A 14,975-nucleotide genomic window follows, 5' to 3' on the forward strand; every position below is an offset into this window, starting at 1 on the left:
TCACACCTCCTCTAAGATGAACATAAGTCATTATGTAGTTGTCTGTTTTGCATATAAAATATGTGCTTAATAAAACAAACAATGGAAACAAATTAATCAGGATGCACATTTAGGTGATGCTTTAACTGATTAACCTCAAATCTTAGAATCGTGTTCTCCTTCCAAACAGAATGGTCTCCTTTGTATGATTTAACTATCCACTGAAATTCAAGTAGTCCCCTACCTCCCATATCTTCCTTGGATGATGCTTTAGCTACAGGACAGCCTTTGCCTATAGAACCTGATTCATGCTTGACCTTTTAACACCTCTGTGGGAAAGAGGAATCATTCATCTAATTGTGGTTTACTAAGTCCTTGACTTCTACTATGTTGAAATATTGGGTATGTACCTTCTGTTCCAGAATGGGTGACTCGATGGTATGGAGAGACCTTGTAAGGAACCAAATAAGTCTTGATGGTCAATTAGAAAGTATGAGTCTCTTGAAAAACAGAAACCTGAATCATCCAGAGAGAAACACTTCTTAGAGGAGATAGAAGAAATTCCCTAGGAAAAGTTCCAAGGGCCACTGCGTGCCATTCACAGTTGTTGAGGACACTCACCTACCTTGTCCATGGATGCCCATCATGACAACCCCAGTAACACCTTTGATTCCGTGGATCCCTGGGTAAATCCAACATCATAGTCCTTGAGTTCTTCCAATTTGGTTCAAGAACAGGAGAGCCAGAGCAGGAAATATCAGCAAACAACCTCCTCTTCTGTCTCCAACCCTGAGACACAGATGTCTTTGCCTGTCTCCACTCCTACTGTCTGGTGATCTTTGTGCAGCAGGTATGCTTCTGAAGGAGGTCTCCAAGCCAGTTTCTGTGTGCTGTCATCTGAGATGGGGTTCCCGTTGCCAGTTCTCACACCCCACAAGACCCACCACACTGATCTCCTGGCTAGCACACACCAACCTCAGGGAGGCCTTTTCTTCACACTTGGAACCTAGATCTTGATTTCCTTTTGAAAGGTCAGAATTTGTTTAACTGGAATGTGGCACAGCATTGAATTCTTCTGCCTTGTCTATTTCAGCTTCAGAATTCTGTTTTTCTCCCACTTTGCAGTGGTCTTTGAGTTTTAACACTGAGGAACAGTATCTTTCCCCAATGATGCCCCAGATGGAAGGTTTGAGCTCTGTCCCTGGGTCCTCTCCATACCCCCCTAGTTTAATGGCCCAGTGTCTTGATGCCTTCTCACATCACGGCTCTGCAGCCTACAGTCTTTCATCCAACCAGGAATTCCAGAACCCATCAGGCACCCTAGATCTTCTAAACCGGTGGGATCAGAGTCTCCATTTTGAGTAGTACAGAGAGGAAAGTTCCCCCTTGTGTTTACCTCCCTTTTTTGTCTGCCTACTCCAGTTCCCCCTTTCTTGAGTGCTCAAGCTGCCTAACGTCTTCCACTGTCTTCAAACAAGGGAAGCCAGAAAGTTCCAAGTCTCTTCGTCCTCAGTTTACTTTTGTCCAGTGCAGCCTCAGTGACCTCTGGGAGCTCTCTCCCTGAGAAGGTTTTCTGAGTGAATTAGATGAAATGTGATGGGTGGGTTATTTGATATGTCATCTATAACCATGAGCTAGGACAGCATGCACTTGCCTGGGCTTAATGCTGTTGCTTTCCATTAGAAAAAAGATCACCTTATCATTCATCAGACACTCTACAGAATCTCAGAATTATGGTTCTGCACAATGTAAGTGAGAGCATACATCCACCTACCCAGGAATTGAAGTGGGATCTCCCCCACCCCATTTGTAGCATCTCCCTGTGCTTGCTCTTCAGACAAATGCCCATCTGTTTAGTTGTCATTCTGCTGGGGCCAATGCAATCTAAGTTATTTCATTTCCTTAGTTATTTTCATCCCCTTCCCCTCTCTCATTGTATCCTTCACCACGGACAGCTCTTGCAGTTTCCAATAATTGTTCATACTCCTTATTTCTTTTCTTTTTTTTTGAGATGGAGTCTTGCTCTGTCACCCAGGCTGGAGTACAGTGGCGCGATCTCGGCTCACTGCAAGCTGTGCCTCTCGGGTTAATGCCATTCTCCTGCCTCAGCCTCCCGAGTAGCTGGGACTACAGGTGCCTACCACCATGCCTGGCTAATTTTTTTTTTTTTTTTTTAACTAGAGATGGGGTTTCACCGTGTTAACCAGGATGGTCTCAATCTCCTGACCTCGTGATCCGCCTGCCTCAGCCTCCCAAAGTGCTGGGATTACAGGCGTGAGCCACCGCACTTGGCCTGTGCTCCTTATTTCTACGAGCTCTTTTATTCATTTTATTCCTTGTTACCTAGGACTTTATAATGAGCACATATATATTTTTCATTTTCTTTTTCTTGTTTTCCTTTTTTTACAGTCTTGCTCTGTCACCCAGGCTGGAGTGCAGTGGCGTGATCTCGGCTCACTACAAGTTCCATCTCCCAGGTTCAAGCGATTCTCCTGCCTCAGCCTCCCAAATAGCTGGGATTACAGGTGCCTGCCACCATACCCGGCCAACTTTTGTATTTTTAAGAGAGATGTGGTTTCACCACGTTGGCCAGGCTGGTCTGAAACGCCTGACCTCAAATGATCTGCCCCCCTCAGCCTCCCAAAGTGCTGGGATTACGGACATGAGCCTCTGTGCCCAGCTGGTTTTTTTTTTTTCTTTTTTTAATTGACAAATAACAATAGTCTATATGTTTTGAAATATGTATACACATATTGTGGAATGGGAAAATCAAGCTAATTAGCATACGCATTACATCACTTTTTTGTGATGAGAACACTTAAAATCTACTCTCTTAAGCAGTTTTCAAGTGTATAATACATTGTGATGAACAGTAGTCACCATATTGTATAGTAAGTCTCTTGAACTTAAAAAAAGAAAGAAATTATGAGTCTTTTCACATACTGGTGTTAAGCTATATTTGTTTACAGTGCTGGAAAGGAGCTTCCTTACTTCTTAGGAACTTCAGGTGGACCTCTCATGGTTGCAAGTGGCTTCTTACTTACAAAGGAGATTGTGCCCAGCTGTTGACAACTGTTTGGCTTTACTTCCTTCAGAGACCACAGGCTTCGTTGTACGGCAGAGTAGTCCCCCCTTATCCTCAGGGGATATGAGCCCCCCCCCCCCCCCCCCCCGCCCGCCAATGGATGCCTGAAATCACAGATAGTACCACCAAACCCTATATATACTATGTTTTTTTCCTATACATGCATACCTGCAATAAAGTTTAATTTATAAATTAGGCACAGGGCCGGGCGCGGTGGCTCAAGCCTGTAATCCCAGCACTTTGGGAGGCCAAGACAGGCGGATCACGAGGTCAGGAGATCGAGACCATCCTGGCTAACATGGTGAAACCCTGTCTCTACTAAAAAATACAAAAAATCAGCCGGGCGTGGTGGCAGGCGCCTGTAGTCCCAGTCACTTAGGAGGCTGAGGCAGGAGAATGGCATAAACCCGGGAGGCAAAGGTTGCAATGAGCTGAGATCCGGCCACTGCACTCCAGCCCGGGCGACAGAGCAAGACTCCATCTCAAAATAAATAAATAAATAAGACACAGGAAGAGATTAACAACAACTATAATAGAACAGTTATAAAAATACAGTGTAATAAAAGTTATGTGAATATGGTCTCTGTTTCTCAAAATATCTTATCACATATAATATTTTCAGATTGCAGTTGATATGGGTAGCTTGAAACCTCAGAAAGGGAATCGCAAATAAGGAAGGACTACCATGTATCCTCGCTAAGAGTCCTCTTTTTTTCTCTCCTCAGACTCACCCCACACAGACAGCGTTTCTCTCCAGTGTCGACTTACACACTCATTGCTCTTACCAGATGATGTTGCCGGAGTCGATAGCCATTGTTTGCTCCCCAAAGTTCCAGGAGTGAGTATAAAGGGCATGGTTCTGGGTGTTTCAAGGGGGTAATAGGGAAGAAAGCCTCAGGGGAAAAGGTCTCTATTCTTGCGGGCTTGTTCTTTGTAAAACACATAGGTTGTAGTATAAATTGGTTATTCTAAAGGGCTTCCTTTTAAGCACCATATCATGATTAATCTATCATGCTTGTTCAAAAAGATATCCAAGTAACAACTTAGTTGCTATTCTAAGAAAAGTCTACAAAAAATTTGAAGTGTTTGTCTTGAAGCGATAGGAATGTCAAGAGTTTTATGTTGGATTAGAAAGTTTCAAAATCAAACATATTATCTCAGAATGCACTTCTTTTCAATTCCGAATCCTGTCTTTACTCCCACTTTGATTATTTACTATGAATTCTCCAGCAAAACTAGTGTGATGACAGTAATGAATCATTCTCTAACTGTGATTCATTCACCAGAGAAGAGACCTATGAGGCAGCATCCTACAGAAGCTGTCTCACAATGACCTCTGCCCTGCTGTGTGAGTGCGCATGCTGGTGCGTGTGTGTGTGCATGTGTTTGGGACGGAGGGACACCTTTGCTTGACTCTTAGCCTGCCTTTTTTTAATTTCAGAACTGGATTCTTTAAACTGACTGACCATGGACTAGAGGAGATTTCTTCCTGTCGCCAGAAAGGATTTCACCCACACAGCAAGGATCCACCTCTGTTCTGTGTACGTTATCTATGTAGAAGAAACTGGGGCTGTGCTTCAGGCAGGGAGGACAGTCAGAGCTGATGAAATGCATCATCCTTCCTGATCCACACAGAAGACCAGCCTTGTCACTTAACCTTTCCAGATCTCAATAGTAAGGACGTACATGAGAAGCAGTGCGGGATAGAAATAGATTTGAATCTTAGCTCTGCCACTGTGTGCCTTTGATTAAGGTACTTACCCTTCCAGGGCCTCAGTTTTCCCATCTATAAAATAGGCATAATAATAACACCTACTTTATAGGGTTCTTGAGATGATTAACTGAAGTAATGTGCAGGAAGTACCTAATGCAGTCGCTGGCTTATTAAATGTTAGTTTTTCCTTTCGTCAATGTCAGTTTCTAAGCCTGTACTTCAATAAGAGATTTGAATGCAAAGGAAGAGAGAAGCCACTTAAGATAGGTAAATTAAGTATATTTGTAGAATTTTGCTTAAATCATAGGGGCTTTATAACCTGCCTACGAAGTTTTTTTTTCCCTATGCTGTGTGGTCTGTGAATAAAAAGTTTAGTTGATGATAAGATCAGTATGTTTCCATTTGCCCCTCCAATCTGATTTGATGGTGTTGCATTACTCCATACTGGCCATGGAGTATTCTTTCTTTTGGGTTCAGAGAAAAGTCAGCAATATGAAAAAGGGACTAAGAACCTTGACACTTAAAAGGAACTGGAGATGTTTAGAAGAGAAATCCTAGGAAGGATCTGAGAGCTGACTTCAAGTGTTAGAAGAGTTGATGTATGAAAAAAGGGATTGGGTGTGTTTCATGTCAGTCCTAGCACTACAACTAAGACTTCATGGAATGATGGTTTTCTGCTGAGCGTGAGGAAAAACTTTCTGACAAATCTGTTCAAAAATAGATCAGTCTGCCTTGGAATGTCTAAGTACCAGGATGTTGAAACAAAGACTACACTATCAGAAAAAAAGGTTTGGGGCACCAGTGCCCACGTTTTCGGTTATAAAGACCCCTGTTGTCAAAAGGGAGCATTCTCCTCTCACCATGTAACAGTAGGTATACTTTATTATTTGAGTGACATCATAGCCCAAAAAACTGTGATGAATTCAGTAATTCTTTTAAAGTAATGTGGCTGGGAGCAGTGGCTCAAGCCTGTAATCCCAGCACTTTGGGAGGCCGAGACGGGCGGATCACGAGGTCAGGAGATCAAGACCATCCTGGCTAACACGGTGAAACCTCGTCTCTACTAAAAATACAAAAATTAGCCAGGCGAGGTGGCAGGTGCCTGTAGTCCCAGCTACTCGGGAGGCTGAGGCAGGAGAATGCCGTAAATCTGGGAGGTGGAGCTTGCAGTGAGCTGAGATCCAGCCACTGCACTCCAGCCCGGGCGACAGAGCGAGACTCCTCCTCAAAAAATAAATAAATAAATAAAGTAATGTATATTTTAGGGATGACACTATTTGTTCCCAAGCTTAGGCATCAAAAAGAATGAGTCTAGAATGTACATACATTTTAAAAATAAACAAAGGTATATGGGCAAACACTGATTCCATGTACAGGTGGAACTGGTGATAGTAATGAGTCCCAGACTCTTATCGTAACTACCACTTAAATAGCAGTCTGGCTTCCAGACTGAGAACCACTAGCCTCGAATGAACATTTTAAATAAGGTTTGTTTTGTTTTGTTTTTTTTTTTTGAGACAAAGTCTCGCTCTGTTGCCAGACCAGAGTGCAGTGGTGCGATCTTGGCTCACTGCAGCCTCCACCCCACAGGTTCAAACAATTCTCCTGCCTCAGCCTCCCGAGTAGCTGGGACTACAGGTGTGCGCCACCACGCCGGACTAATTTTTTTTTTTTTTTTCTTTAGTAGAGACAAGGTTTCACCATGTCAGCCAGGATGGTCTTGATCTCCTAACCTCGTGATCTGCCCACCTTGACCTCCCAAAGTGCTGGGATTACAAGCATGAGCCACCGCGCCCAGCCAAAAAAGGGTTTTTTTAAATGACTTTTCAGGCTGGGCACAGTGGCTCATGCCTATAATCCCAATACTTTGGGAGGCTGAGGCAGGCAGATTACTTGAGGTTAGGAGTTCAAGTCCAACCTGACCAACATGGCGAAACCCCACCTCTACTAAAAACACAAAATTAGCTGGGCATGGTGACTGTGCCTGTAATCCCAGCTACTGAGAAAACTAAGGCAGGAGAATCTCTTGAACTCGGGAGGCGGAGGTTACAGTGAGCCGAGATTGTGCCACTGCACTCCACTCTGGGCAACAGAGCAAGACCCTGTATGAAGGAAAAAAAAAGCCTTTTCAGAATTTTCTAGGACTCCACCTTTCTTTCTTTTTTCCTATTGCAGAGCTGCAGCCACGTGACCGTTGTGGACAAAGCAGTGACCATCACAGACCTTCGATGAGCGTTTGAGTCCAACACCTTCCAAGAACAACAAAACCATATCAGTGTACTGTAGCCCCTTAATTTAAGGTTTCTAGAAAGCTTTGGAAGTTTTTGTAGACAGAATAGAAAGTGGGGCGTCACCTGAGAAAGAGTTGATTTTGTTTCAGGTTTGAAAAGAAATAACTGAACATATTTTTTAGACAAGTCAGAAAGAGAACATGATCACCCAAAAGCAACTATAACTCAGAAATTAAGTGGAAAGAATGGTATAATGAACCCCCATATACCCTTCCTTCTGGATTCACCAATTGTTAACATTTTTTTCCTCTCAGCTGTCCTTCTAATTTCTCTGTCAATTTGTTTATATTTACCTCTGGGCTCAATAAGGGCATCTATGCAGAAATTTGGAAGCCATTTAGAAAATCTTTTGGATTTTCCTGTGGTTTATGGCAATATTAATGGAGCTTATTACTGGGGTGAGGGACAGCTCACTCCATTTCACCAGATGGTGAGGCTAACATCCTGAAGAGTGATTTTGTCAGGAATTATTGTTATTTAACAAGTGTTTTCAGGATATTTTTCCTCTACAATAAAGTAACAATTAACTTAATGTTTTTGTGCTCCAGAGTGATCCATTTGATCAAGCATTGTATAAACAGGTTAAAAGGTGTGGTTGTTTTGGAAAGGTGAGGGAAAAATGGAATTTGAGATATACTGACACTGAAGGTGTGTCCCAGTTCACTTTTAATTATTCCATGTTTTTTATCTGCCTGTTGCCATCTTCCAGAAGTGTGAAGTCATCTCTTCTTTTGGTGCTGTCTCAAATGGGTCAACCATTCACTTCCTCCTTATGCCCTCCATGCTTTTGGCTGAGGATAATGAAGCCTTTGTTTGGAGTACCAGGTTACACTCCAGTTAAATGATTACATTTCCCAGCCACCCGACCCTACCAATTTCACTGTGTTGGCTGTTCTTTTCTGACTAAGGCAATACCTAGGAAGACGCTTGAAGCGGCAGCTGATACTGCCTTTTTCTGTGAGCTGAGCCTGGTGTTCTAGGTGGCCTAGAATTAATGGTATCATTTGTGACACCTCGAGTGAGGGCAAGAGAGTAAATACTTTGGCTAGGAGAAGAGTGATTTCTTCTATATCAGAATTCTAGGTGAGGGGAGGGAGAATCTGTGAATGCATAAAGTTTTGCTTCATTTTTAAATTTTGTCTCAGTCTTTATTGCTTAGGTTGGAGGTCCTTGAACTTGTCTCCCGAAAGAGCCCAGTTCTCTATATTCTTTTTCTTCTCTTGGGTTCTTAACTCCCCATATAGTGGAAATTCTTTCTCTGCTGTTTTGGTATGGGTGGGTCTGGAGGCCAGTTGGACTTGGGAAAGCCATTTCCTCTTACGGCTCAGAGCAGCCTGGCTATTCCACCTTGCTCTAAACAGTCCTGAAATTGCCCAGTCCTGTGCTTTTGGGAAATCCATCCCCTTCTTCCCATTCTTTGTCTACCACTTAGCTTAGGGCTTTCTTACCTTTTATTTCGACTATAGCCATTGGCTTTTACCAAGTCTCTTTGTTTTTAGCATTTCTTCATTCCAGTCTGTTCTGCACATTTTGATTAGGAGAAGCTTCTCACACTACAGCCATGTTCATGTTTTCTCTCTTGCTCAAAAACCTGCGATAGCTTCCCATTGCCGAAAATCTAAATTTAGCTTTTAGTCAGAACTTCCCATTTAAAGTTCTTACCCCTGGCTAGTGGCTCACGCCTGTAATCCCAACATTTGGGAGGCTGAGGCGGGTGGATCACGAGGTCAGGAGATCGAGACCATCCTGGCTAACACGGTGAAACCCCATCTCTACTAAAAATACAAAAAGTTAGCTGCGTGTGGTGGTACATGCCTGTAGTCCCAGCTACTTGGGAGGCTGAAGCAGGAGAATGGTGTGAACCCAGGAGGCAGAGCTTGCAGTGAGCTGAGATTGTACCACTGCACTCCAGCCTGGGCAACAGAGCGAGACTCCATCTCAAAAAACAAAGAAAAAAGTTCTTTCCCCTGGCTATACACTCAAATACCTAGAAAGCAATTTAAAAAATACTGATGCCTGTGTTCTACCCCCACCAATTATAGCTGAATCTCTGGGGTGGAGCCCCAGATGTTTTTTCTGCGTTTGTTGTTCAAGCTGCTAGAATTCTGAAGTACAACCAGGGTTGAAAACCACTGCATTGGTCCTTGATACCTAAGAATTGTGAGCTCTCCTATCAGTCTCTGCCCACCAAAGACATTCAGCCAGGTGAACAACACACTGATTGCAACCACGTTAATCACAGACTGATTGCCAAACTGCTGTCTTTTCTTTGCTCTTCCTCTATGCACAACATACCTTAGTGACTAGATGGGTGCAGGAAATCAGTCTGTAGATCCCTCTTCATATCTGCTGCAGCCTAGCCACTGCAGAGGCACTCTGCATAGGACAGTCTAAGTGTCTCTGCCTTCATCCTACCTCTGTGGAGGAGATGTGGAGTCAAGGCAGCCCACAAGGAAGCCCTGAGACTGGGTAGGCCAGAGGGAAAGAGGTGGAGCCAGAGCAGTCAGGAAAAGAGGAAAGGAATACTATGGATAAAAGGGACTAAGACCATGAAACCTGAGGAAGGACATTACATTGAAAGGGTAATGACTATTTGGCTAAAGGGACTGACTCCTGGGTTCCTAAGGCTCAAAGACCAGGAGACTTTCCCACTCTTGCAAGCTGCACAAGTACCATACCTAGTGTTCTGGACTGAGGGGAGACAAAAGCAATGTCAGGTTGCCAAACAATGTCCCAGTTGCCCTGGGAGGCACAAACCCACCGAAGTGCCATAGGCCAGGTGCAGAGAGAATCAGAGGAGCTGCTTTGCTGGGGATCAGAGCAGAGCTGGGTTTTTTTCAGATGATCACTTTCACATACTCCTTGTTAAATGGGACCAAAGGGGAAGAAGAAGAAACCCTTAAGCTTTTGTAATATTGTCTTGGGTACCAGATACTGTAAAAGGCAGCATGAGAGAAAGATTCCCTTGGGCCAGTGTCATGGTGGATTTTCTTGCTTGAGAGGCAAGGATTTCAGCTTTCATTTTGGTACCACAGAATTTGAAATTGTAAGTGCCTATCCCCTTTGACTGTTGATGGCTTCTTTGGGGTTTTAGTTACCCCAGTTGAAAGAGAAATTTTTCATATTGGGGTTGAGAAGAATGGAGGCTATTAGGAGCAAAGCTTTAATGAGTGAAAGTCTGGTGAATCCTGCAATTTTGATATGTTTCCAGTGGATTTTGAGAACACAGTTTTAGTCACAGAGTAGATGTTCTTCCCTAGAAAATACAGTCAGCTATTGGTATTGTGCCTCCCACCACTCATATCTCAGTGTTTTAACCCCACCTGAGTTTGGAGACTAGTTTGTCCAAGGATCTTTCAAGCATGAGCCCAGAGTAGACCTTCTGAGTCAAGGATCATGTCTTTTTCTGAGGAGCTTTGCTTGGGGCACTGGAAGTCCTGTTTAGATCGGGACTATTGGAATATTATCCTCTCCAGAGGAAGTGCCAGGTTGAACATTTAAGACTTTGCTTCTAGGCCCAGCTATACATTCACCAGCAAATCACTTCCCAAATTTCCTTAAAATCTGTAAAATGGGATCAGTCTAATATGCCTACCTCAAATGATGACAGAATGACATCTATATGCATATAAGGCCTATGTTAGTTGAAATATGCTATAAAGATGTAAGGGATTTGTTACTTGTCGTTCTTGAGGTGTTACAGTTGGGATGCGGTTGCTTCTATCTTCTAGACCTCTGCCCTATTCAGTGTACAGCTAGAGGAATCTTTGGGCAGATCCACGTTCTTTAGCACTAGCTGGGCTTTGGCTCCAAAGCTATCTGGTCTACCCTGATGTTCTGAGCAGGAAAACAGAGGACCTCAAGAACCATTCCAAATTTCTATCATTCTCCCTAAGACCCAGAGCAGACCCAGGACCTAAAGAAATTATATCATCTCTTATTTTCCCTTGGCTCCAGCCCCCCCTCGTTTGAACCTCCCACTTCTGTTGTTCCAACTACTTCTTGAGATGAAGGAAGGGCAGAACATTGGCCCTCTTCACTGAAGTCTTCACTCGTTAATCCAGGGTTCAATTTTTAGTTCACCTTAACCTGTTTGAAGTTAGAAGCTGGGCCTTAACTTACAGGGTGTGTCCAGCATCACTCAATCAGCCTGTTAGATCCAGAATCCAGCACTGTGACACTACATAACCATGGGCTCTGTGTCCTTCCAGTTCCTTTAGTGCCTTCCCTCACTGGTAGGTTCAGTCTGAGGGCTTCCTTCCTTGAACTCCAGTGGCAACTATAGTCTGTTTCCCACAACTTGTGTGTATTTTTGTTGTTTTTTGTGTTTTCATATTGTCTTTTATGTAAGTCATGTTTCTGAACTATCGTGTAAATTTCATTAGGATAAGAATCATGTTTGCTTTATGCACTGTGTAACATGCCTTGCAGTCAGTATAGGCACTTAACCTTATTGCTTAGTTGTTCCTTGGTGTTGAATAATGTGTTAGGAGGTCAGGTGGACCTGTGTCCTAGCCTGGAGAAACTCTTATGTCACCTTGTAGGAAGCTGTCTGGACTTGACTCAGCATCATATGCTGGGCCTGTGCTGCACTTGAACTTTCTTTCCAGCTGCCAGCAGGCCAACAGCTAATTTAATGGGTGGTCAAAAGAAGATGTGCCTGCGTGGAAGGCTGTAAAAGGAAGCTGGGAAGTAGAAGGAGACAAGGAGATAGCGACACCAGTATCTTGTCACAGAAATTAAGGAAGGCAACAGTTTGAAGGAGGAGAGGGAGATCAGTGGTGCCAGCTGGCTCAGAAGAGGTTTGCTGGGTTAAATCTCAAGATAAGCGCATGAGATCTGGTGGTTAGTGGAGGCCTTTCCTGACAACCCCATTTTAAGCACCTCATCCCCATCACTCTATCACGTCACTGTTACTGTCGGTGTAGCCCCGTCATGAGCTAAAATCATCCTGTTTGTTTATTACTAGCTTATGTATCTAAAGTATACTCCTTGAGAACAGCAACTTTGTCTTTTTCACCTTTGTACTCTCAGTCCCCTGACATGGAATAAGATATGAATAAATGCACAGACTTGTCCAAAATCATCCAATTAATAAATGGTAAGGCTTTGCTTTTTTGGGAGAAGTGCAACAAATGTGAACACATTTTAAATACTGATGTTTAAAGATTGTGCAAATTAAAAGTTAACAATCAGCCAGGTGCAGCGGCTCATGCCTGTAATCCCAGCACTTTGGGAGGCCGAGGCGGGCGGATCACCTGAGGTAGGGAGTTTGAGACCAACCTGATCAACATGGAGAAACCCTGTCTCTACTAAAAATACAAAATTAGCTGGACGTGGTGGCGCATTTCTGTAATCCCAGCTACTCGGGAGACTAAGGCATGAGAATTGCTTGAACCTGGGAAGCAGAGGTTGTGGTGAGCCGAGATCGCGCCATTGCACTCCAGCCTGGGCAACAAGAGCGAAACTCCATCTAAAAAAATAAATAACAATCATAGAAGGTTACCTCTAGAAGGAAGGCAAATGAGAAAAACTACATATATAATCATTCATCTTTTATTTAGAGATGAATGATAATATAATATCACAAATTAAAATTTCTGTAATTTCTACAAATTATACAGAGAAGGAAATTTAGAATTCTAAATGCTTTCATTATTTAAGAAGAAAGAATCAAAAGATATGAATTAAGCATTGGACTCAAATTAGGAAAAGAATAATAAAATATACCAGGAAACCAGGGGGAAAGAAATAAGTATTAAAGCAGAAATTGGCCAGGTGTGGTGGCTCACACCTGTAATCCCAGCACTTTGGGAGGCCAAGGCAGGTGGATCACTTGAGGTCAGGAGTTCGAGACCAGCCTCACAAACATGGAGAAACCCCATCTCTACTAAAAATACAAAATTAGCCGGCCATGGTGGCCCATGCCTATAATCTCAGCTACTCAGGAGGCTGAGGCAGGAGAATCATTTGAACCCAGGAGGCGGAGGTTGCGGTGAGCCGAAATTGCACCGTTGCACTCCAGCCCGAGCAACGAGCAAAACTCCGTATCAAAAAAAAAAAAAAAAAAAAAAGCAGAAATTAAGTAATTTAAAAATAGGAGAATAGGTAGATAATAATGTCTTTTTTTTTTTTTTTTTTTTTTTTATGAGATGTAGTCTCGTTCTGTCACCAGACTGGAGTGCAGTGGCACAATCTCAGCTCCCTGCAAACTCCGCCTCCTGGGTTCAACTGATTCTTCTACCTAAGCCTCCTGAGTAGCTGGGGCTACAAGCACGCGCCACTGTGCCCAGCTAATTTTGTATTTTTAGTAGAGACAGGGTTTCTCCATGTTTGTCAGGCTGGTCACGAGCAGGGTTTCACCGTATTGGCCAGGATGGTCTCACTCTCTTGACCTTGTGATCCGCCTGCCTTGGCCTCCCAAAGTGCTGGGATTACAGATATGAGCCATCGTGCCTGACCTCATAATGTCTTTCTTTGAAAAAGCAATAAAGTAGCCAAAGGGGAAAAAGGAAAATGTGTATAAAATTAGAAATTAGCAAGGGGATATGACAAATGCATGGTGTAAGAAAGTCCTATGTATAACTAAGTTGTTGAATTTGCTACTCAATGAAATAGATGGTTTTCTGTTTTAAAAAAATTATGTTAATACACGTGAATGAAACCAAAATTATCTTAAGTGGAAGACTTCAAAAACAATAATCAATAGAGAAATGGGGAAAAGTGTGCAAGTATTATCTCCATATGCTTTTATGAGTTCTTTCAAATTTTCAAGGAACAGATATAATTCTCATGCCATTTTTTAATTCTGATAAAAAATACATAACAGAATTTACCAATGTAAGCAGTTTTAAGTGTATAGTTCAGTAATGTCAAGTATATTCATATCATTAGGAAACAGGTCTCGAACTTTTTCACCTTGCAAAACTAAAACTGTATCCTCATTGAATAGCAGCTCCCCTTTCCCCCTCCCCCAGCTCCTGGCAACCACCATTCTACTTTCTGTCTATATGAATTTAAGCTCTTTAGATACTTTGTATAAATGGAATCATACAATATTTGTCTTTTTCTGACTGGCTTATTTCACTTAGTGTAATGTCTTCCCAGTTCATCTGTATTGTAATGTGACAGGATTTTCTTCCTTTTTAGGGCTGAGTAATGTTCTATTTTATGTGGATACCACATTTTGTTTATTAATTCATCTGTCAGTGGACACGAGTTGCTTTCACCTGTTGGTTGTTGTGAAGTGCTGCTATGAACATGAGTGTGCAATGCCTCATGCTGTTTTAACTGTTGTAGAGCATAGGAAAATAAGAAAACCAACATAATTCATTTTTGTGAGCACAATCTCATAAATTGTGTACACACACACACTTCACACCAATCTCAATAATATAGATGCAAACATTCTAAATAGAGCACTAAAAAAATCATCAATCTAGTAAAGGAATAAAGTATCCTAACTGCCAGCATATATTATGCATTCTCATGTAGAACTTGCCCATGGCTCCCCCGCTAGAAAGTGATGAGTCGGATGGCAGCCCAGGTCTACTTGACTCTCAGAGCCCTGAGGCGTTTGGTGATTTTTGTGTCCCTAGAATGTAATGGTGGCCTCGTTAAAAGAAATCCACTGATATATCACAGGAGTAGGTCAAAGGAAACAAACAGAAACAAGAGTCTCTCATTAAAAAAAATTAAGATGGAAATCAACTTTTTTTTTTTTTTTTTTTTAACTCCCCTAATAAGGAAAGAAAGGGCCAGATGCAGTGGCATACACCTGTGATCCCAGCACTTTGGGAGGCTGAGGTGGGCGGATCACTTAAGCCCAGGGATTCAAGACCAGTCTGGCAACATAGTGGAACCCTGTCTCTACAAAAAATTAGCCAGGCATTGGTGCATGCCTGTG

General features: G+C 42.7%; 1 protein-coding gene across 10 annotated transcripts in view; it reads left to right on the forward strand.

Annotated features, from left to right (window-relative positions):
- STAMBP (STAM binding protein) overlaps window positions 1–7,601 on the forward strand; it is a 34,104-nt gene extending 26,503 nt beyond the window's left edge. For 9 of the 10 annotated variants that reach the window (XM_023188004.3, XM_023188005.3, XM_023188006.3 and 6 more), the window contains 3 exons: window positions 3,790–3,902; window positions 4,506–4,605; window positions 6,954–7,601. In XM_023188004.3, coding sequence (XP_023043772.3) covers window positions 3,790–3,902; window positions 4,506–4,605; window positions 6,954–7,010 — 270 coding nt within the window. In that variant the 3' untranslated portion in view covers window positions 7,011–7,601. Of the gene's footprint in view, window positions 1–401; window positions 1,983–3,789; window positions 3,903–4,505; window positions 4,606–6,953 lie in introns of those variants that run through there. The other variant, XR_002725521.3, reaches the window with a different exon arrangement.
- The last annotated feature ends 7,374 nt before the right edge of the window (window positions 7,602–14,975 follow it).

Source organism: Piliocolobus tephrosceles, chromosome 15 (assembly GCF_002776525.5).
Source record: "Piliocolobus tephrosceles isolate RC106 chromosome 15, ASM277652v3, whole genome shotgun sequence".
NCBI lineage: Eukaryota > Metazoa > Chordata > Mammalia > Primates > Cercopithecidae > Piliocolobus > Piliocolobus tephrosceles.